The sequence below is a fragment of the Bombyx mandarina genome, chromosome 08, assembly GCF_030267445.1.
Source record: "Bombyx mandarina strain Sakado chromosome 08, ASM3026744v2".
Classification (NCBI taxonomy): domain Eukaryota; kingdom Metazoa; phylum Arthropoda; class Insecta; order Lepidoptera; family Bombycidae; genus Bombyx; species Bombyx mandarina.
Window position 1 is genome coordinate 12,100,865 of NC_143215.1, and position 25,103 is coordinate 12,125,967.

Sequence of the window (25,103 nt, forward strand, 5' to 3'; positions counted from 1 at the left end):
TCTTAACTTTAGAACAAAAATTCGAAAACGAATGAGGATAAAATAAATCATTGGAATGACGCTTACCGGAAAATCTGATACATACATGCTCAAATTAACAATTATAATAATAATATGAAATTTAATATAACGATGCTTATTTCGAAATAGTATAATGACTAGTAAATTTTATGAAAATGTTTCAATAAGCACATATTATGTGAAGGCTTTTTTCTTTTATTGTCTATCAAGCCTTCTGATGTATTCAATGTTTTGTGAGCTGTTATGTGCATTCGCGGCTAAGCACAGCTCGGCGCGTGCCCTTTGTCTTTACTAATTACTTTTATAAATCCACTAAGCGATTTACATGTTCTTGATAACATCGGGCTCAAAGGTTGTGCGACTTTTGTTTTCGTCACGCTTCTAAAACACCTCACCGTGATTATGCTTTAAGAATTATTACACGTGCCCGATATTTAAGTGACTGCTAGGATGCACCTCGAAAAGTAGCGTAAGTATTATATATACGGTAAAAGTAACGTTCCGTGAATACGCCGCGAATGCAGAAAGAAAGGATATTCGGTTGTATACCTACCTACTTATTGGAATCCTTTTTATTAATGTGTATATATCGATGTATCGATGAAATTTAAAATTTTAATAGAAATTTAATAGAAATTTAAATTATTTTATTTGGTCAGAATATATTATTAAATATCAAATATGCCCTCCGGCCTCGATCCTAGGCTAGCATTTCCTAATTTTTCGTAGCAGTGACCTTTTTAAATATATCCCGTCCCTTAATTACTTGATTTGACCCTTGATTTGACAATTCAACTAGTACAATTTCCAAAAGATAAGGCGGGAAGCCAATAAACGCCTTATTACGCGTCAGTCTCATCATCTCCGTTTAATGTTAAAATTGGTGACCGATGTCCATGGACACATAACGTGAATGCTATCTTTTACCTTGAGACATGATGTTAAAGTTTTAATCGTATTCTTGAATCGACTGTCTCGATTGGTGCGCGAGGTATTTGGAACTCAGTAGCCAAATATCGTAAAATTCGGGCAAAAGATGGTAGAGGCCCACTTCCTAAACGACTCCCCTGCACTTTCACTCGGCAACCGATCCCCCCGAAGTCACTCAACAAGTCTCAAGTCACCTTTTACAACACCCACGGGTAATGATGAGTTGATCCTTTTCTAGATCGATACAACAAATCCAAATATATAGTTAAGAAGAAAATGATTTGATTTCTTACCTTTAATCTTACTCTGGCACCGAAGATGATCAATGATGCTGGTCAACCGGTTCTCCCTCTGCCCCCCACGACTGGACACCTCAGCGTCCTCATCAACTTTTTCCAACACTTCACATTTCATATCTACTGGCATTAGTTCACTGCACTCAACTTTTGGCAAATTCGATTCTAATGCGTCCATTTTAAAGTTCAATTTTAATGGCTTTTCTAAGTGACCTGAGAAATATACCTCTGAAGTTAAGGTAGTAGACTAGAAGTAGAACTAGAAGGTAACTAGAAGGTAAGGTATACCTCTTTCTGAAAAAGATACAACCAAAAATCCAATCTGTGTTGGAGACTTATTTTTCCTGGAAAAATAATTTCTCTTCGCTTTTGGCGAATCATAGACATTATTACAACTACTTTAACCGTTTTTTATTGCCTTTTTGGGAGGCTGAACGACAAAGGGAAGATCTTCCACCGAGCGCGTGGAAGGCAGACGAGCATACGGCCCACCTGATGATAAGCGGATATCGCTCATGGACGTGAGCAATGCCAGGGACAGAGCTAAGCCGCTGCCTACCATTGGTTTGATCTAATCAGTTGTATATGCCAACGAAAACTGTAAGCTATTCGAAAACTCAGAAATAATATGTATAATGACAATAAAACATCGAGATTTAACCGTAAAATTATTTTAGTTTTAATTATAATAAAGCCTTAATTTTTTTTGTTTTCTATCAAAAAACCTCTTTTTTCCAAATAGTCACAGCGGAGCATAACTGGCTTTCGTTTTTATTATAATAAACTAAAATTAAAATGTCTTAACTCTCACGACACTAAAATCAATTAATCTTTTCAGCGTTCTGACAGCTATCGTCATTGACGCGTATTTTAAATGTCACTTGACAGCTATAACAAAGTCACAATAATTCATTTCATTTTTATGTGGGCAACTTAGTATACAATGAATGAGATATCTGTCAATTCCACTCATGATTCAGTAACTTTCGATGTAAGGAAAACTTTGGATGCTTCATTGGTTTGTGAGTCGGAATCTTTATGCAAAATATTTGGTATTCGGATGAACGAGACGTTAAGTGTTTTTCCGGAGCCCATAGACATCAACAACTTAAATACACCGCTCCTTGAAACAACGGCTCAGGGACTTAGTTCTATAGTACAACTGCGGCTCCACCCTCCAAACTGGAACGCATTACTGCTTTGCAACAAAAATAGGCGGGGTGGTGGTACCTACCTGTTTTTTTTCCTACCTATGCTGATAGCCTTGAGAGGCTATTTCAGCTTCGCCCTAACGTGTGTAGGTGAGCTCACGGGGCTCAAACCGGAATGTTTCTAACACTGACCCTAGCAAGAGCAGTGCTTCGCAGAATCTACCACCGGATCGCAAACGCGACCCACTAAGAAGATCCGGCGAGAAACTCAGTGGGCTGTGTCTATGGGCTAATTCACTCGTCGAGCCCTTCGTCGCAAGCGACGGGTTCGACGAGGACGGTGACCGGTGCTTGTGGTGCCTAAAAGCACCGTTAATGGATCAAGTACCTACCCGTACTCACAAGACATCCTATCACTAATCAAAAGTCCACTTGTTAATTGCTTATATCTGTGTTCCCGGTATTTTAAAAGCAGCAGAAGATCTCAACTTATTAATGGTGCGTGGAAGAATGGAACTTTGAACGCTAAGGCGTTTCTAGCCCATGTAGCACCCGTGTGCAATCATTACCCTAGCGTTCTCTAGTAAACGCGCGGTCAAAATGAAATAGTTACAAATGTAACAGATTCATTGAAAGTTCCCAGACCACGCTCTCTCCTTGTACCACAAGTAAAGTCGCTGTTTAAAGGTGGTATACCAAGGTATAGATGTTACCTACTAATTCACATTACCATTTCCCCACTCATGTATGAGTTAACTATTGTTTAATATCCACAATCGATTGACCGCGTCAACAATGCTAAAAGCAAAGAACGATTGCTTTATGACAGAATCAGGCACCATTTTCGTACCTACTCTAATATTCTTACAACAATACTTATTATATCTACGTTCACGAACAACAGAGGCTTCTATCGTAAGCCTTAAATATGGCTAAGTATAACCAGCAATTTATTTGATAAGGTGTTTTTTTTTCTTTTTTTCTTTTTTTCTATTTGTGTTTTGGAAATAAAATGGGCTTATTATTATTTTATTATTATAACCAGCAATCTCCCCGAAAACTATATGACAGAATTATAGCTATGAGTACATTTTAGTATTTTTGGTATTAAAGTTAGACCAACCTAGACACATCGGAGCCACTGCATGCCGTTAAGGCCTCTTTGTAAATCTTTTTAGGAGACACGTCATAACAACTGGAGAGCGAGTATCGTAAAAATGACTTCTGAAAGAGAGTTGATTAACGTATATAATGTGTGTATTATGGATGAGTTCTGTGCAAGTCGCAATGCGATGATAGGATGCGCAATACCAACGCTAATCGCTTCTAAATGTTTCGAAAGCCTTAGAGAGTATTTTTTCTCAAACTATTCATATTTTTTGTTGCTTAGTTTGGTGAAGGAACCAACTGACTTCCTGATATTAAGCTACTGGAGCCCATAGAAACTACAAGTTGAGCGCCGATCCCACTTTGAAAATATTAATGTCAAAGTCTTATTTATATTAACTATACTCAGATAGACGTATTTTTTATGGAATTAAATGAACATTGAATAAAAAAATTAAGGTTGTGCCACGAGCCCTTCACAGAGAGATGCTTTAATAGAAATCGTCATGGCCTAATAGATAAGACGCCTGGTACTCCTATCGGGCGATGCGACTGGGCCGATGTTCTAATCCCGCAGGCCGGTACCAAATTTTTCTAACGTAGCACGTACTTGACTCATGTTCACTAATGTATGTAGGAATAACATCAATAAATATCTAAGTCGTCGAGGCCTAAAGGATAAGACGTCCGGTGCATTCGTGTTGAGCGATGCACTGGTGTTCGAATCTCAGGCGGGTACCAATTTTTCTAATGAAATACGTACTCAACAAATGTTCACGATTGACTTCCACGGTGAAGGAATAAATAACATCGTGTAATAAAAATCAACCCGCAAAATTATAATTTGCGTAATTACTGGTGCCTACCACCTCTTGTGAGTCCGCGCGGGTAGGTATCACCACTGCCTATTTCTGCCGTGAAGCAGTAATGCGTTTCGGTTTGAAGGGTAGGGCAGCCGTTGTAACTATACTTGAGACCTTAGAACTTATATCTTAAGGTAGGTGGCGCATTTACGTTGTAGATGGGCTCCAGTAACCACAACACCAGGTGGGCTACGAGTCCGTCCACCCATCTAAACAATAAATAAATAAAACCTAACCCGCAAAAATTAGAATTTACATAAATACATTGAGGCATCGACCTGTAGATAGGCTACGGCAGACCCATAGTATTTTGAGCTCCAATAATAACTAAACACAAGATGTACCGTGAACTTGTCCTATGCAATATAAAAAAAATACCTAAGCCATTAAATTGCCAATTAATAAGATAAGAATTACGTTATTAGTTTTGAAACGCCGGAGCGAACTTTAATTACGTATATCTATGACAAATTAAACATGTATCGCACCATTCTTTAAATATTAAAGTTACTTGTTTAATTCGAATGATTTTTTTATGTGTACTTATTAATGAACAATCGTTAAAGTCCACATTATTACTTTAGTATAAATCAGGAAATGAACACAAGGCTAACGTTCAAAATGGTTACTCTACTATGTATTAATATATTTGTAGCGTATTTGTACCTATCCCAAGCTCTTTAAGCACAGCACTGACACACACAAACGAGTTTCACTAGCACTAGCCGGCCTAAAAAATCGAAAAACACCATTTTAAATTAAAGTATTTTTACCTTGAAAGGTAAAACGAACAGGTATACTGTGTCGGTTATCACGTACTGCTAATAACTTCGGTGTCAGGTCAAACGAGCAACCGGGGCGGTGCCGAGGTAAGCGCTGATAACAGCTGATAACGGGCTCTTAACCTTCTGCCGGCGAGTCGAAACGGTGTCAGCTAAGACAGGTCGCTATTTTGTTATTTGTTAATATTTATCTGTAATATTTGAACATTGCTATTTCTGTTTCATGTTTTATGTTTAGGAAAAATAAAAACAATTTTAATCAATGTTCTCTATAAGTTAAGTAACACACATGGTAAAAAACGCAATAATAATGAGAAATTAACATTAATTTTTTTACATAAAACTTTTATTTTTTTTCTAAATAAAAAAAAAAACGATCAGGGCCTTTTGCAGCTACAATTATATGGTTAGAAATTCGTAATGACCTTTGACGGATGATGTTTGACATTGACAAGATATGTCAGCTGTCACAAACGCAGGTTTAGTGGTTTGAGTCGAGCTCAGAAGTCAGGCAGTACCGTACCTGCACACAAAGGACGATTTTCATAATATCGTAAATATGTACAGAGACAAAGAAATGTCATATATACGACGTGAAGACATTCGACCGGTCACACAGTCGTGACTGTCGATAAGCTGATAACGTAACGATAAGCAACACACGGCAGACACAGTACAGGGACGACAGTACTGTAATGTATTTTTACAGTTTAGTTACACGCCAGTCCTCCATGGCATTTTTCTATTTTTTTTAATTTTTTTTTTTTTATTGCCCTTGTAGACCGATGAGCATACGACCCACCTGATGGTGAGTGATTACCGTCGCCCATGGACTTCAGCAATGCCAGGGGCAGAGCCAAGCCGCTGCCTACCGAAAAACGAGAACTGTTATATTTTACGGAGCCTTTTGTCTCCTCATCGAAATTACTTAGCGTCTCTGGCTGCCCAGTGTTCTTAGTACGAGTTTTTTAACGTTCTCGATAGCGTAAAAATTAACTCGAATTTGTATGGAGTTGGAACAGCGCCCCTAGCGGCAAACGTAGGTACAAATCTGACCTAACTTTTACGCTCTCGAGAACGTTAAAAAACTCGCACTAAGCACACAGAGCTACTGTTGATTTCGAGTGTCTAGTTTCAAACTATGTTCGATTCATATTATAGAACACACCGGCGTAAGGTAATTGTTTCCTAAGCCGACATTGAAAAATCTATTTTTGTTAAGCTAAATGCAATCTTTAACGAAGCCAGCTAACACACAGTATGGAAGTCCATTAGCGTCCGCTCATCGTTTATGTGTGATAAATTATATTTAATACGAAAAATACGCAACCACCTATATTTTTTTGGGAGGAGCTCTCCGCATCACGTTTACCAAGATAATACAAATCGGGGGTTGGGTCATCCATTAACCACGACCATTATTTGATAAAATAGCCTCTACTATTATCTCATGGTGAATCTGAACCTAAGGACATTGAAAATACTTTATGTATTTAAGTGGCGCCATCTATCCTACTACATTTAAACTACTAGCATGGTCGACAATTTCAAGAAATTTTGCTTCTTCAACCGAGAACAATTGATGTTAAATGGTCACCTCAGTCCATAGATATCAAACACGTTAATGCCACTACCCACCTCAATTCTCTCTCTCAATCAAGTCTCATTTTTTATAGTACAATAGCTGCCCCACCCCTCACAAAGACCAGGATGGTGGTACCTACTCGTGGACGCATTAGTAATTACCCAAATTATATTTTTTGCGGGTTTTGTTTTTTATTACATGTTAAATGTTATATTCTTTTACCATGAAAGTCAATCCTGAACTTTTTGTCAAATACATACGTATTTCATTAGAAAAATTTACACCTGCCTGCAAGATTCGAACACTGAGACAGTCGCACCGCTCAATACGAATGCACCGAGCGTCTTATCTTTCAGACCACGCCGACTTCGATCATATTTTAAAATCTTTTACTTTATTGTAAAGGAACACATTTCCGAAATTTCCCACGAATATTCTCGGAAGACTAACATCACTGCTCTCCGTATACTGTGCTACATACAAAGGAACTATCAGTTTCATGGAAAATCTAGTGTTGATAAACTCATGCCTGGGAGTCGAGTGCTTACAGCGGGACATCGATATCGAATCTAAAGATTATGAGGTCATGCTGTGCTAATTTCATATTTCATTTACTTGGAAAATATAAAAATAATCCGCCCAACAATAAATGTCATACGACATTCAAAATCACGAACTCGTTACGGAGTAGCGGTAGGCAGCGGCTTGGCTAGCGGTAGGCAGCGGCTTGGCTAGCGGTAGGCAGCGGCTTGGCCAGCGGTAGGCAGCGGCTTGGCTAGCGGTAGGCAGCGGCTTGGCTAGCGGTAGGCAGCGGCTTGGCTCTGCCCCTGGCATTGCTGAAGTCCATGGGCGACGGTAACCACTCACCATCAGGCGGGCCGTATGCTCGTCTGCCATCAAGGGCAATAAAAAAAAAAAAAACAGTAGCCTTAAAAAAGATCGCGTGATGTTTAGTTTAATGATTTTTTTAAACATTATTATCATATTGACGTTGTAGACATAATCCTCTGGGCTTACGACGAACTTTTAATGGTTCATCAAGACCTCGTGATAGGAATACTGTTTCGAATGGAAGATCTGGAAAGTCCCGTTTTTCATTAGATTGCCTATCCGAACGTACCTTCTAAATCTGAGGTCCTCTGGCACCATTGACGTTGCGATTGCTTAAAAAAAAATTGAGTACATTGAAATATAAAAATAGATTTTTGGCGCCGTTATACTTACTACAAACTACGTAGATGTTAAATATATGTCGATAATTTAGCGTAAATAATACATGGAATTTGCGGAAATAGCACAAGAGTCCAAACTTCAAAATCACAATAATTAATATTGATGATGGTAATTTATTGTAAATATTGTAACTAAACGTATTTTATCATGAGCTTATGTGACTTATTTAAAAATAGAATCTCCATTGTTTCTAGACGAAAAAATTACATTACCAAGTAAATTTATTACTAACATCATCATTATTATATAACCAACATCAATGTTGGCCTAACATGCCCATGTTTGGCCAACATTGATGTGCGTTAACGTACTGATTTCGTTTAATACATTATATACAAAATATATGTCGCATGTATGTTTGGCGTGGTGCTTAGCAGTTGGCAGGCAGGTGGCCAGAAACGTCAGAGCTAATTCCGGCCCGGCGAGGTCGTGACCCGACGCCCTGAGCACACATGCAAACAATATGACGTGCAATGTACACACTGAAGTATTTGCTACAAAACTGTTTTGAGATTATTTGGGAATATGTTTCTCCTGAATACAAACTTTGAATACGGCTCACTAAATACAACCAGAGCAACACTACGCTAATCGAGTGGTATAGTGCGCTATGATTGTAATTGATTCGTGAAATTAATAAGGAAAAAAAGAGTAAATAGGCCCAATTTTTGTTCATAGCAAACTAAGCGAAAAGGCACTATTAATTAATAATATCAGTACAATATTTATTCATTTTCTGAATAGACAAATAAATTAAATTATAAGAACTGTAAGAGTAAGGCTAAGACTAAGACCGGGCTATCTGGTGTAAATTGAGTGGAGCCTATGTCCGGTAGCGGACACCTGTGGCCTGAATAAATAAATGAAGAAAGAAAACAATTAATACCGGCTTAAATAGCTTTTCTCTGGCTTTAGATGGGCAATCGGCCTGGGTCAATATCTATGTTTGGATATTCGAGAGTCAATTTACCGATTTTTTCAATACGTGTCCTATCGAGGAAACGGAGCGACGCAAAGCCGCCGAAGTCCGAAACATGTCTTGTCGGATCCCCCGGATCTTATGCTCTACAACTACTGGTCCCTGTCGAGTCTGACAAGCAAACTGACCCTTAGACACAGTTACATGAGCCGGATCTTCTGTGGGTCGCGATTCCGATCCAATGGTAGATTCTGCGAAGCACTACTCTTCCTAGGGCTGGTATTAGCTAATACTCTCAGGTTGAACCTGCTCGTTCGCGCGACCCCTAATTATAACCCCTTAGGCTACTAGAGAATAGGTAGGGAATAAAATTAATGAAATAAAACGATTGATAGACTGGCAACGTTTGGTTTTTAATTAGCTCTGCTACTCCTATGTGAAATTACTTTTAATCTATAAATACTTTTACATCGGCATATTTTTATAAAATTTACACGAAACATTAGTGAAATTGTTAATTTAACACGAGAAATAATTTGTTTTTAAATCTTTTAAAATAAGAATAGCTTGCATTATTTGTTCTAATGTTATAAGCTAACAAAAAAACTGTAGTGTTTTAAACTTTAGACTAAAGCTCACAAAAATGTAATATAACTCTATTAAAATGAGTTGAGGTTAATAGTCTATCATTACCAAACACAAAGCTTTCTAACAAATACGTTTTTATCGCAAATACATTTTAAGATGAGAGCTCGCGCCATTTGCCTTTTGCTGTAATGTAACAACGTTAAAGATTAACAAATAATTTTTCATCGGTCTAAAATAAGAAAATCTAAATAACAGTCAGCAATTGACATGACGGCGCTACGAATACATAGCTTTTTTTGAAAGAATAAGAAATTGTGTTAATAAACTAAATATCCACTAAATTTCGCCACACCACCCCACATATACACTCGTCTATATATCGACGCATGAAAGGCAAACGTGACTAAGCGACAATGCGTGAACTTTACAGTAGACTAATTTAAAGTTGAAATACCTGAAAAAAATATCGATTTTAACGAATCTAGCTGTAGGATTGAAACTATTTTAATAGACCTAGAAATATATATTTTTTGCGCATCGAATATGGTTATTGCCTATAATTTATGTATAAAGCAGTTATTGTCGCTTAGTCATGTTTGCCTTTCAAGCGTCGATATATTATATAAATATATATATATATATAAAAGATAAAACCTATTTTCTTCTATTACAAGGTACTAAACAGAAGTAGCATGTTATTTTGTTGTTTTATTGAAAACACCACTATAAAACTCGGGTAGGTAGGTACGTACATACGTACATACGTAGCCGACGCTCGCGCGTTTATTTCGAGACTTGTTAAAACTCGGGTCACGACTTGTAAACTTCGACCCGTTTCCTACGAATCGTTTCAAACGAATATTAATTTTAGTATCGTAGGTACTTTGTGCGTTTCGGCGCGCACCGTGCGGTACCGTGGGGTTCGTAGAGTCGGAGTGGTGGGGCTCGATGGGGTTTAGTCGGCAGTCGGTTTTGCGCGGTAGCTCTTGCGTGGCTGACGCCGTGCAGTGCCTCGCGCGCCTTTCTCAAGTAGTCTCCCGGCAGGAATTGGGAGAATAGGAGGACCCCTGTATTCTTCTTCTCTCTGTTCTTCTCTGGAGGCGCCGGAGTCCGACATGACCCGGTCTCTTACCCCCCTCGACCGGGTATACGTAAATGGATTCCACAGCGTTAAAAAAAAAAAAAGAAGGTACTTTGTGCGTCGATCGATGCATATAACATACTTGTTCAATTTTGTTTATTGTGCAACTTTTATACCTACATATTACATTGCACGTAATAAATTCCGTTCTTTTAATTTTATTATGTAATTTGTAATCATATAAGTATTTACAAGACCGTAAATACAAAATGTATGCAGGTGAAACAAAATCTCAAGCAATAGCCAAAGGCGGCTATTTCATGCCAATCAATTACTGATGCCAAGCTTGGTCATTTATCCATTGTGGTTTTTTTAATGCTTCGATTCGTGGACGAGCTTAAAGTCCACCTGGTGTTAAGTGGTCACCGAAGCCCATAGACAACTACAACGTAAATGCCGCCACCCATCTAGAGACACGAGTTCTAAGGACTCAGTTATTACAGTTAAAACTGCTACCTCACTCTTCAAATTGAATCCACCCGAATGGTGTCTACCCGTGTTGGTTCACAAAACGTCCTAACACCAGTAAAAATCATTTTTCCAGGTTATTAGAAAGAAATACTTTTGGTCGTGGTGATACTCACGTCCATTAACTCGGCCCCTGGAAGAATAGAGTCACCTTCTCTATTCTTCACTTGGGCAACTCCTGTCTGGCGCGTCCATGTCGTGGGAGTGGGCATCTTACATTCTAGTAGGCCGGAATATTTAGATGGCGAAGTTCAGCAGGGACCCGGTACTGTGGGGTATAACGCAGAACCCTTGCCCAGGGTTACGGGTGAAGACCTCAACGGTGGGGAAGGCGGAGACAACAATTGTCGGTACGGACTAACCAGCGGAAGAGGCAAGCCACAGGGGCGTAAAACCTGGAACCTGGTGGAGGGCAGCGGTAGCCATCAGTACCAAAGTGAAACGAAAGAACCATATGTTCTAAACCGATTCACTCTTGGATTACTATAGTCACTGAGGCTATAGTACCGCGATGTAGAAAGCAACGGGAACCTACTACATTATTAATCCCATGAAAGTTGTAATGACGAGTAAGACAGAGAATGTAAGACCGCCTAGCGATCCGCGTAGCGACCGGCGCCCTTGTCTTTCCGGGGCTAAGGGTGTGAAGTGGATTACCGGCCATCGGGATGCAGGCAACCAGGCATCCTATGGAAAACATGCTACTGGAAGAAAGAGTTGCAACTTAAGAAAGAATCATCGCATAGGTACATGGAATGTTCGAGGGCTACTTAAAGATGGTAAGCTCCATATTCTGGAAAAAGAACTCGAGCGATGTAACATCACCATCGCAGGAATCAGTGAGACACATTGGAAAGATAGCGGTCATTTTGACTCAAAAAAACACACTATCTATTTCTCCGGCAACGATAAGAGTAGCTTTTCGGGAGTGGCTATTGCAATTCCTAAATTGTGGAAAAACTCAGTGCTTGGCTACCATCCTGTTAATGATAGAATTATCTCAATTAAACTCAGCGCATCACCAACCCCACTTAACATAATTCAAATCTATGCACCTACCAGTTCTGCCAAGGATGAGGAAGTAGAAGACTTCTATTGCCAACTTGAGTCTTCATTGGCTAAGATACCTAAAAGAGAGCTATTACTCATTATTGGTGATTTTAACGCCAAAGTAGGAAACACTACTATGGATTCGGGCATTCGGAACATTGTTGGGAACTATGGCCACGGTGTTCGCAATATTAGAGGTGAACGCCTTATAGAGTTTGCTGCAGACAACAACATGGCCATAGTGAATACGATGTTCAAACACCATCTTAGGCGCCTATATACTTGGACTTCCCCTGACGGCAAGCATCGAAACCAGATAGACTACATATTAGTGAGGTCTAGATGGAGAAGTTCGATAACTAACACGCATACTCTGCCCGGTGCTGATTGTCATTCCGATCACCAACTGCTCATCGGAAATCTGCGGCTAAAACTGCAAAGACCGAAGAATATTAGACCAATTAGTAGAATGCAGATTAAGGATCCAGACTCACTAGCAACTTCGATAGAGAGCAGACATATTGCATGGAAGGCAGCTGCTGGAGAATGTGACTCTAACTTTTTGTGGGTTACGGCAAAATCATATATCGAAGAAGCTGTTGCAGAATCACAGCCAAGAAACGTCCTAGTAAAACGACAGCACTGGATGACTGAAGATACCTGGCGCCTGGTTGAGGAGCGCCGAAATCTCAAAGCCAATGGTGCTAGCATTGCGACACTGAATTCCAAGTCAGCCATAATACAAGCTGCTTGCCGACGTGACCGCAATGGACACTTGGGTAAGATATGTGATGAGCTGGAAATGTATTCTGATAAATACCAAACCAAGGATCTCCATGACAGAGTGCGATACATAACGCGCCAATTTAAACCCAAAACGTGGGCTATTGAGGACTGCTTTGGGACAACGGTAACGGAAATAAAGGATATCGTGAATGTGTGGAAGGAATATTGCAAATCCCTATTTGCCAGGAAGTTGCCACCGAACGTCACATACTGTTCCTTTAGCACCTGTGACCGAGAGCCCGACGTCATGCGGGACGAAATACGAGCGGCGATTAAACATCTCAAATCTAATAAAGCCATAGGTTATGATGAAATCCCAATCGAAGTCTTCAAAGCGATGGGGGAACCTGGAGTTGAGGTCTTATATACCATCTGCAGTAAAATATGGGAGACCGGCATGTGGCCCGAAGACTGGTTGAAATCCATTTTCATCCCACTACACAAAAAAGGGTCCACGAAGAAGTGCAACAATTACCGACTCATATCTTTAATATCACATGCAAGTAAGGTAATGCTTCACATAATCAACACAAGACTGTCGGCCTATCTCTCAAGGGAAATCGCGCCTGAGCAAGCTGGATTCGTGAAGGGAAGAGGAACTCGCGAACAAATCCTTATATTGCGCCAAATTATTGAGAAGGCCAGAGAGTTTGATTCGACCCTATACATCTGCTTTGTAGACTTCTGTAAAGCATTCGACACGGTCATTTGGACACACCTCTGGACAATACTTGCTGAAATGGGTGTGCCGCCTCATCTAATAAATCTTTTAAGGAGGTTATATGAAGAAGGTACTGCGGCCGTTCGAGTGGACGACACCTTTTCAGAAAACTTTAAGACCGAGGCCGGATTACGACAGGGATGCATCTTATCACCGTTGCTCTTCAATACCTACACAGAGTACATTATGCGCATTGTCTTGGAAGAATGGGATAAAGGTGTATCAGTTGGGGGACGAGTGATTAACAACTTAAGATACGCTGATGACACTACCCTTCTCGCACAGACTAGAGAAGACATGGAAATTCTACTGACTCGTCTGGAAGCTACCAGCCTTAAATTCGGACTTGCTATTAACCGGGATAAGACGAAGATGATGATAGTAGACCGGGCTGAACAAAATGGAACCAATGTACAAAACATAGGTAACTGCGAAGTTGTACAGACCTACATCTACCTCGGCTCTGCTATCTCAAGCACTGGAGGATGTGGTGAAGAGATCAGACGACGATGCGCCATTACCAGGTCAGCAGTGGAACAGCTGGGAAAGATTTGGAAGGATAGGAGGATTACCAAGAAGACTAAGGTCAGATTGATGAGATGTCTTGTGTTTCCAATCTTTCTCTATGGAGCCGAAACCTGGTCTCTAAGATTGCAGGATCGCCGTAAAATCGATGCACTGGAGATGTGGTGCTGGAGACGCCTCCTAAAGATCCCATGGATGGCATTCCGCACCAATGCATCCATCCTCAAAGAACTCGGTATCAAAGACCGACTCTCGTCAACAGTGCAACTGAGGGTTTTAAAATTCTTTGGTCACATCTCCAGAAAAGAGCACTCGATGGAGAGACTGGTAGTCCAGGGCCGGGTGGAAGGCAAAAGATCCCGCGGCCGCTCACCGACCCGCTGGACTGACCTAATAAAGAAGGCAACTGAGTCCACTATGGTCGAATGTACTCGTAACGCTTCGAACCGCCAGACCTGGAAGCGCATTGCCTGGAGGGCGGTTGTCGGGAGCATGGGCGACCTAACAGGTCCTACTGCACATACAGCGTCAACGCAACCACGACCACTCTGACAAGAGTGTCCGACTGAGAAGAAAGAAATACATCACGTTTCCGATGTAGGCTAGGATGCTTGATTGTTGGCAGGTCTTTGTAAAAGTATTTCAGCGGCGTTTTATTCAGGACAATACTGACCCAAGCTTCTTCTTGACCTCATCTTACATCACGTCGGGTATCGCCGCAGCATGTCCTCTTATCCTGCTGCGTAGACATTGGCGTGACCGTTCTGACGTCAGCTCTCCTTGATTTATATTTCCAGTAGTTATATTTCCAGTATCCATTGCAACGTCCAATAGGTTGTCAGATTAGAGTCCCGTGAACTCATCTACTCGCTCGATTACGCTAGCATAACACTCTAGATTACCAGCTTAGGTAGGAAAAAAAAAGTGCCACAGGGAGGATTTTTTTCTGTTTCTCCTTTTGTTATCTCTTTTACTTCAGCCGTTTTTTGTTTCTACGTTTATATTTCTATTGTTTCTTTAAATTTTACAATTTTAAGCATTTACGTCATAAGATTAGCAAAAGATAAAATTAACACATTTTTTTATAGTGTTTCTGTTTTTTCCATACATACTGCCTATCCAACAACCAAGTATTCCATTATAAAAAAAATTTTCAAATATTAAAGCCTAGTAATAAGCTAGAAAATTTTATCGCACCGATACAAGAACAATGCATCGGCTTACGTAAATGAAAAAAGAATCAAAGCGTATTATACTACGGCATAGTCCGCACCTGCTCGCAACAATTAGTGATATACCAGTATTTGCACAATGTACTTGTGAAACAATTAGAAATTGAGCGTTCCGTTTGCTTCAAGATAATGTTTATAAAATTTGTAAGTTGTATTTGTATAATTAATTAATAAGCCCACAAATTTGTAGTAATGAGTTAAAATACCGATGTTTACGTCAGCTCACATGATCTATGTAAATCTATACTAATATATAAATCTACAGTGGTTTTTACGGATGTTCCGTTATAACTACTGAACCATGCATCCGATTGACTTGGTATCCATTTATATGAGTGTTGGACTCCCTAATAATAATGATAATAAATGATAATGTTAATTTTAAATGCCCAGCGAAGCGGGTGAGTGCGGATAGTTTATATAATACCTAACTATCATTTATATAATGAAATTATCATCATAGTCATTTGAGGCATTACAGCTGCTGGCGGGCCTCAGCTTGGTCCAGTGAATCTCTTCAGTCGGATCTATTCGTGACTTTCCGTCTTTAAATTATAACCCCTAAGTATTTTGTGTCCTGTTCGACACCACCCAAGCATCTGAGCTTAGGCTTCTACTTCAGCGGTCCTCGGGCCCATCTACCAGAAAGTCACTCTGTTCTTTCGCACCACATAGCCTGCTCATTACAGATGTTCAATATGTATGGTCTTAATGACGTATAATAAAAATAGTGAACTAAAATAATAATATCTAAAATTATGTACTGTTAAAAATTTAATTTCACTAAATATGGCCATTTAAACTCGTAAAAGTAAGCCTTATATTTTAATCATTTTTACAAATTAATCTTCTGTAACACATTATGTGTCACTGACAACAACACATCTCTTTTCAGATTCGCTACATGCAAATAATTTCCTTATTCCCGAAAATATCAATATCTCAATACAGATTTCCTTTTACAAATCCTTCTGTGGGTGTCATACCTAATTATTATAGCACGCAAATGTATGATACCGGCTTTAATTATGAAAATCTTGTACGTAATTCGCAAAACAGTGATTATAAGCAAGAAACTAGAGGAATACAAGATTATAATGATTATAATGATGGAAATGAATGTTCTTGCTCTTGCCGGAACTGCGAAGATCCAGAAAAATGCTGTGAGCCATTTTGTTCGAATTGCAACACTCAAGGGATGGCCAACATCGTCTTAATACCATATCCGTACCCTTTAATATTATCTTTGAATTCACAATGGAATTCTACAATGCAATATGTTAAGACGAATGAAACAAATCCTACTTCTGAGACAACAGAAAACACTTTTGCAACTCCAAGCCATGAAATTAATAATACAATACCACCAATAAGTTCAATAACTGTACCAACTTTTACTACAATGAGTACCGTTCAAACAACAAAAACAAATCCGACGATTTCAGCCAATCCGGTAACACAAACACCATCTGAACCTTCCTTACGCGCAATAAATAGATCTAACAAATCTAAGTATTTGTTGACAACGGCAAGACGGACCATGCCTGTTTGGGTGCCTAAATATGGGATCGTTCCAATACCGGACAATTTGGCTAAGAAATTGATGGTTAAGTTAAGACAAATGAAGGAGCTACAGAATTTCTAAATGAATACGTAAACTTTCACTTTAGTGTTCCTATACTTAGCGTTTTGGGTTTATTAGTCAACCGTCAACATCATCAAAATAGTTTGACTGATTGATGCTCAAAATGATCCTCCCATATCATTCCCCAATATGATGGAAGCACCCCTGCGAACTTTACAATATAAACGAATGATAAAATGGAAGGTTAAGCAAATGGTAATTGCTATGAGAAAAACGTATCATGAAATAGAATTAACATATTTTTAGCACTGTAAAACATACTTACAACAACAGAAGCGATCTCAACGAGAGTCCCACGTCCATATCTCCTCAGCATAGAATGACTGATGCAACGAAGAGTGTCAAATTAAATTAACAACAATTTTACTCAATGTTTACTATAATATATATTTTTGGTATACCTTAATGTAGTATCTTTATTGTATTTTCATTCTTCTACATTTTAATAAAATAAAAATTGTTAAAAATTCATATTTTTATTCATAACATAAATAATAATCAAACATTTACGACTTGCTATTTTCGCATTCAAGTGAAAATTCTGCTCGTGGAAATTTAAAATAGAACGAATAGTTTAAACCGATAAAGAACGAACAATATGGAATTATTGAATCGACATGAATTTTCACGGAAATAATTTAAATTTGATCATTGTATGTATTTGTATAAAACTCGTTAATGATTTGTGAATCTAAAAAGCCTATTCTGTCTATTTACAAAACTCATTTTCTCGATAATCCAATTGTTTCAGATAAGCACAATACATTTAATGGATTTTGTCGTTTGGGCTTCATCACAATTTACCGTTCCTTTACAAGAAATGTATTACCAGAATCCAATGCCGCAGATACAGTCCCACTACCAAAATTTGATGTGGAACCATCAATATTATCAAGAAAATTATAATAAAAAGATATTTCAAAATAATAATAAATCTCGAAAAAAACACAAAGAACGCCCAAGGAAATCGTTCCGTGATTTAAATCATTGTAAGTGTTCTTGCAACGATTGCTACAGACCTAAGCCCTGCTGTAAAAATGTATGCTCAACGTGTAATAATCAATTTCCGCCACAATCAAACGTGCTGCTATTTCCATATCCAGTTCCGATCGTGATTGTCCCGTCTAATAAAACAACAAACGAAATAACAATTGAAACGTTACCAACGACAGCTATAAATACAAAAACAACAACAAATAAACCATCTACTGCTACAATAGTCACACACACAATAGTGACTCCTGTTACGACAACACGGGATATCACATCATCTGCCATTCCAACTGTGGCTCAAAGTGATTCGACAATTACGACAAAAGCAGAAACTATAACCGAAGGACCAAAAATTACAGATACAGGAAAAACCTCACCTCCTTCCACTCTATCTACAAATCCAATGCTCATAACGAGCCCACAAAAAGGAGAACTGCGTTACGACGTAACAAAAAAATGTCCTCCAATATTAGGCTGTTATAAAGCACACAAGAAACAGAACAGAAGTGCTTTCAGACCAACGGTCAGTGATTACAGCGAATTGAATTATCACAAAAATTATTTGCTTCGCACTATAAGGAGATTGAAAACAAATTTGAGAAATAAATATGAATTGATACCGATTCCAGATTCGATTGCCGAACAGTTACTCAGTGAAATAAATGAGTGAAATCTATATTTTTATTCATTCAGTATTTTCCCTAAAAAAATAAAAAAATAAAAATTGTTTCTCACATTTCCCTCACTATTACGAATTGACACCCAAGGCAAACTTGAGGAACTTGTTCTGAAGAACTAATCAAAATGATACCGTCATTTTACCATCTCCTCCCGGCATCAGAGCAAAGCTTACCCTGACCGCATAGATATGCCGAGCATAAAGTGCATTTCAATACATAGTTTTGCCACATAGCATTCAGTTCTGAATTAAACCCCTTCATGGTGCTTCCTAACCGCTATGACACATTGTTCTTCTTTAAACAAGGTTTATAAAGAATGCTTGATCGTATCTCTAGTATTGCTGATGTCCATTAGCAATCGTCATCTGTCAGTTAACATTTCGAATACTGTAAAGTTCGATCAAGAAGAAATTACTAAAAATCCTCGTCAAAAATCTTTTCAACTTATAAAAAGTATAAATGATATTGTTTGTCTATTCAAATTTATGATTCGTTTATCTTTTCAATTTAATGATAAATAAATTACATTTAAGACTATCGAAATTTCTTGCACTAGACAATTAATATTGTTACGAAATTGCTTTATCTTATCAGTAATAATACTACAAACAAAGAGCGATAATTTGATTTAAATGATTTCTAAGAAACACTCCAGATAAAACAAACAGTAAATAAATACAGCCCTAAAAATTACCACAACAAGGATCTTCTCCGGGTTTTCGACATCCAATATTCAATAACACAATCACGTGCTCGCACACACTATTCACATTACGCATATCAGCGAAACCGAGAACTTCACAACAAAAAAAAAACACTCGCGTTATTTATTTTAATCAGTAATGTTTCTAAAGATCACTCTTAAAGGAATGTATTTTTTTTCTTTAATTCGAATTCTAATTAACGGCTCAGTTTCGTATGGGCATAGGGCGCACGTATAGCGTGGCAGGACCTTTCAGCGGGCGGCCAGACTGCGCCCGCGTCGTGCGGGGTCACCAGAAAAGTATTTTTAGAGTTGAAAGTTCAAAATACGTTGGTTACAGTCGCGCCGTGACCGACCCGACACCCAGCCGTCTTTGTAGGGAAATTCGGTTAGAACAATAAAAACAAATACTAGCTTACTATTTAAAAGAATTAATAAAAACTGGAAATCACTGAGCATTTTTTCTATGCACCAGTCATATTGACTGGTTATGATAGAAATAGGTGGCTGGCATTAAAATGGCTGGTCAATCTAGTGAAACGAATTACGCTTTATAAAGCGCACTGGAAGCTCTGTTTTCTTGATAGCTCATTTGAAATTCGATTGCTACGTCAATATTTTTAAAACATTGAAATAAGTACTTTTTGGTGGGAAATCGTTTATTATATGTTTTTTTTTAACATGGATTAAAGTTCATTGTCTGTGAGAGAAATGGAATTGACGATTAATGATTTTTACAATGTACAATGAATTCTCCGTAAGATTGTATTATTATCAGTCTTTGGAAAGGCTCTGAAGTGTCCAAGTTAAGCACCGTAATGTGTGTTGGCACGCAAATAATACCATCACCGCGTTTCTCTCCGGGATCAAATTCGTGAAGATCAATCCTCAACGAACGAAGTTATTGCGAGCGTCCGGTAGCTAATTTAAGAAAATCTGCGTATCACCTACAAGGAAATTTCATTTGGAAATTGGTGAATAACCAAATAAAGAATTATTTTAAAAGTTAAAAATAATTTTGTTGCTCCTGAACTCTCAATGAATTCACCCCAGAAACACTTTGATATTGGAAAAATTGAGAAATAGCACGGCGCCAATGCGGGCTTTATGTAGAATGTATCTCGATACAAAGAGATCGGTGAAGATAGACGTGACGAAGAATTGACACACTTACAAAATTAAAAAACTGATGTTAAAGTGTGCGTCGGAGCGGTTCTCATTTCCCTTGGTGGAAAATGGTCATTGTCGCATATGGAAATCGACAACAGGGCATACATTTGCGTAATAACCAATTTTATTTAAGCGTATCAAAATACACGTGGATACTCCTCCAACCTTATATCTCATTATACGCAGTGACATTCATCGATGGAGTATCGAAGACAAAATTAAAAACTGTAGCATAAACAAACTCTATTTTAAGTCGTAGATTGATAGGCGGCTTGGCTGTGCCCTTAGTAACCCGTTTTTTTTTAGATTTATTGTTTAGATACTAGGAAGAAGTCACGGCCCACCTGGTGTTACGTGGTTACCGGAGCCCAATGACATCTACAACGTAAATGCCACCACCCACCTTAAGATGTGAGTTCTAAGGTCTCAATATAATTACAACGGCTGCCCCACTCTTCAAACCGAAGCGCATTACTGGTTCATGGCAGAAATAGACAGGATGCTGGTACCTACTCGTGCAAGAGGGCCTACCACCAGTAATTACTCAAATTATAATTTTGCTGGTTTGATTTTTATTACACGATGTTATTCCTTCACCGTGGAAGTCAATCGTGAACATTTGTTAAGTACGTATTTTATTATAATTTGCACTTGTCAGCGGGATTCGAACATTGGTGCATCTCTAGATACAAATGCACCGGACGTCTTCGAATGTTCATTACCAATGGTAATCACTCAAAATCAGGTGGATCATTGGCTCGACTGTCTGGGTTAACAGATAAGGTTGACTTTTACATTACTTCTGAGACGTCACTATTCAGAATAAAAGAACTTGGCACTAAAATAATGTTGGTTGACTACAGACGGTAATTAATTATTATTGTTTGTCAAAATCGTGAGCATCTGTCTTCATCGTTATACGTATGACAACCTGAACTACTTTCTTTATAATTAAAGGTATTTTTACGGCTTAATATCAAATTCATAATTTTCATTCAATATATTTAGCGGTAGGCAGCGGCTTGGCTCTGCTCCTGGCATTGCTTAAGTCCATGGGCGACGGTAACCACTCACCATCAGGTGAGCCGTGTGGTCGTCTGCATACAAGGGCAATAAAAAAAATCCGTTAGTTTTCCTATGCAATTGGCCTCTAGGGGAATATGCCAGGCTCTATGTACCTACTTGATAGGCGAGTTCACGGGGTTCTTTGATTCCTCAAAACTCCGTCAGCTATGAATCGAATTACATTTATTATTATTATTTGATAGCTAAGTTTTTATTTCAGCTTTGTACATATATCACTGGTTTGGTTTTTAAATCATAGTAACTGAGAAATATGTTTACTTACAAGTAAACAAAATGGCTTAATGTAGTTAGTTAGTTAGTTTTGAAGTCGTCGTGGCCTAAAGGATAAGACGTCCGGTGCATTCGTGTTGAAGCGATGCACCGGTGTTCGAATCCCGCAGGCGGGTACCAATTTTTCTAATGAAATATGTACTCAACAAATGTTCACGATTGACTTCCACGGTGAAGGAATAACATCGTGTAATAAAAATCAAACCCGCAAAATTATAATTTGCGTAATTACTGGTGGTAGGACCTCTTGTGAGTCCGCGCGGATAGGTACCACCGCCCTGCTTATTTCTGCCGTGAAGCAGTAATGCGTTTCGGTTTGAAGGGTGGGGTAGCCGTTGTAACTATACTGAGATTTTAGAACTTGTATCTCAAGGTGGGTGGCGCGTCTACGTTGTAGATGTCTATGGGCTCCAGTAACCACTTAACATCAGGTGGGCTGTGAGCTCGTCCACCCATCCACGCAATAAAAAAAAAAATAAAAAAAAAAGTTCTCAGTAACTATAATCGATGTGTTTCGCTAAGGTAGGCGATTTTAATATTTATTTTTATAACGAAAATTTACCTGCTACACTTTTTTTTAAATCTCTCCAGTTAAATCGTGATTACACGGAAAACCAGAAGGAAAAACAAATAGACGGATTTCAATAGCATTATTTTGCTAGCTAAACAACAATAATTTCATAATTAATAATCAAAGTACATGTATATATATACTGAAGTTCAATCGCAAATCTCTTCGCTGGCCAGACACCGGTGACAGTTCACCGACATCTATTTTCAGAATGTAGCCATCACGTATGTATTAGCCAATTGAAGGCACTCAAAATATTAACTAAACCATTTCTACGACTGGAAAGAACGTGAACTGGAAAGAAGAGTGAGTTCACGGGACTCAAACCGGAGTGCTGCTAACTCTGACCCTAGCAAGAGCAGTGTTTCGCAGAATCTACCACCGGATCGAAAACGCGACCCACTGAGAAGATCCGGCGAGAATCTCAGTGGGTTGTGTCTATGGGTTCATTCGCTCGTCGAGCCGTACGTCGCAAGCGACGGGTTCGACGAGAACGATGACCGGTGCTTGTGGTACCTACCGTAAGCACCGTTAATGGATCGTGAGGATCCGTAATAACGTGCTTTGGGCGACGTTGACTATTCGACTATTTTTTATTTATTGCTTTGATGGATGGACGAGCTCACAGCCCACCTGGTGTTAAGTGGTTACTGGAGCCCATAAACATCTACTATGTAAATGCGCCACCCACCTCGAGATATAAGTTCTAAGGTCTCAGTATAGTTACAACGGCTACCCCACCCTTCGAACCGAAACGCATTACTGCTTCACGGCGGAAATAGGCGGGGTGGTGGTACCTACCCGTGCGGACTCCCAAGAGGTCCTACCACCAGTGATTACGCAAATTATAATTTTGCGGGCTTCATTTTTTATTACACGATGTTATTCCTTCACCGTGGAAGTCAATCGTAAACATTCGTTGAGTACGTATTTCATTAGAAAAATTGGTACCCGCCTGCGGGATTAGAACACAGGTACATCGCTACATACGAATGCACCGGACGTCTTATCCTTTAGGCCACGACGACTTCGAAATTTACCATTCGGTCTACAGGATCGGGTATGTAGTTAGTAGCTATGATATCTAGATCTACCTATCTGGTTTATACATCTGCCCGTAGTACCTAGCTACTGGTTGGAATAGTTACAGCAAGTGCGTAAAGTGCTTTTTGCTTTTAAATACAGCAGGCGTACCCGATGATAGCTTACTAGCGTAAAACCTTATGTGTATTTTTAAATAAATAAAGGATTATCACCTCTGGATACGCTGTTTAAACGCCTTGTAACACGACCCAGCGATTACGGACGGATTTAAGACGGTACCATTTTATTGTATATATCAAATCGAGTGGTGAAAGGGTATTTGGCTTAAGCGACATATACGCTTAATACGCAACATTTATCTTTGTAATTAAAAGTGCGTTTTATTTAGTATTAGCATCAACAGTTCGATGTTTTTTAATGAACTTCAATTAAGTTTACTCCATTCAAATAGCTGAAGAAGTTTTTTTTGTTATGATATTTTTTTCAAATTTTAAACTTTAAATGACTCTCCTTTAAAGTTGCAAAATGTCATTTAAACCAAATGGTCACCCCTCGATATAATTAATAAGTTATAATTTCATGTTAACGTAAGAAAATCTCTTTCGATTATCGTTCAGAGCGGCGCGGCGGCGACGTAAGTATTTTTGATGAGCGCGCCTGAAGAAACACACCAGGCAAAGTTTGTTAAGAACGTCATTTCGTTGGTTGAACGAATATCAATTTCGTATTAAACTAGTTGGCGTTTTTAAGGCCCGTACTGTTTCTGCCACGTACCATCCGGCTATGGAATGAGCGGGGAGCTCCACGGTGTTTCCCGAGCGCTATGACATGTCCTTCTTCAAACGAGGCTCGTGGAGAGCATTAAGCGGTAGGCAGCGGCTTGGCTCTGCCCCTGGCATTGCTGGAGTCCATGGGTGACGGTAACCACTCACCATCAGGTGGGCCGTACGCTCGTCTGCCTACAAGGGCAATTGAAAAAAGGCTCGCCGCGTCGATATTAGACCCCTATTTCTGCCGCGAAGAAAGCATACGTTCTGTACAATACCGTCTTTACCATAAGGGCACACGGGGCCCGTGCCTAGGGCCCCCATTCTTAGGGGGCCCCGAAGGAACGACAATTTCACTCACACATTTATTCTCAGAACATTTTTGTCGGGCACATTACACTTTTTTCACAAATCAGTAATCTTATCAGAAGGTATTTAGGTAGGAAGGTAAGGTATTTATACTACGCCATTATATCGATGACTGCGCATATTACTACTGTAATTAATAATATTTCCGAACGCATCCTATCTAATTTACTAAGTACACCATCTAGTGATTACGATAACGGTTTCCGTTATCCAACCAAAAAACCAGCAGCATTCTAATATCATTAAATGACATATTATATCATATTGTATTTGATTACCTATAATAAATAGGCATACTCAGTACAAAAATGTTATTATAATTCGCTTTTTTTTACTTTCTAAAAGGGCCTCAAATTCTTGTTCGCCCAAGGGCCCCAGCCTAATTTAAGACGTCCCCGGTTCTGTTG

At 39.0% G+C, this 25,103-nt stretch overlaps 3 protein-coding genes across 6 annotated transcripts in view; 2 read left to right on the top strand and 1 right to left on the bottom strand.

Annotated features, from left to right (window-relative positions):
* The window catches only part of LOC149502571 (uncharacterized), a 192,613-nt gene extending 187,340 nt beyond the window's left edge, over window positions 1-5,273 (bottom strand). Inside the window, exons 1-2 of one of the 4 annotated variants that reach the window (XM_089729558.1) lie at window positions 5,035-5,273; window positions 1,245-1,460 (exon numbers count right to left, since the gene is read on the bottom strand). In XM_089729558.1, the coding sequence (XP_089585684.1) occupies window positions 1,245-1,425 (181 nt within the window). In that variant the 5' untranslated portion in view covers window positions 1,426-1,460; window positions 5,035-5,273. Of the gene's footprint in view, window positions 1-1,244; window positions 1,689-5,034 lie in introns of those variants that run through there. The other 3 variants (XM_089729557.1, XM_089729555.1, XM_089729556.1) reach the window with 3 other exon arrangements.
* Window positions 5,274-15,424: 10,151 nt separating this feature from the next.
* On the top strand, window positions 15,425-17,500 carry LOC149502572 (uncharacterized). The gene is made up of 2 exons (XM_089728951.1): window positions 15,425-15,542; window positions 16,294-17,500. The coding sequence occupies exons 1-2, from the start codon at window positions 15,528-15,530 to the stop codon at window positions 17,041-17,043; spliced, it is 765 nt and encodes a 254-aa protein (XP_089585077.1). The 5' UTR covers window positions 15,425-15,527; the 3' UTR covers window positions 17,044-17,500.
* A 283-nt stretch (window positions 17,501-17,783) lies between these two features.
* Window positions 17,784-18,706, top strand: LOC149502573 (uncharacterized). Its single transcript, XM_089728952.1, has one exon. It carries the CDS (start codon window positions 17,813-17,815, stop codon window positions 18,704-18,706), a length of 894 nt encoding a protein of 297 aa, XP_089585078.1. The 5' UTR covers window positions 17,784-17,812.
* Window positions 18,707-25,103: the final 6,397 nt, after the last annotated feature.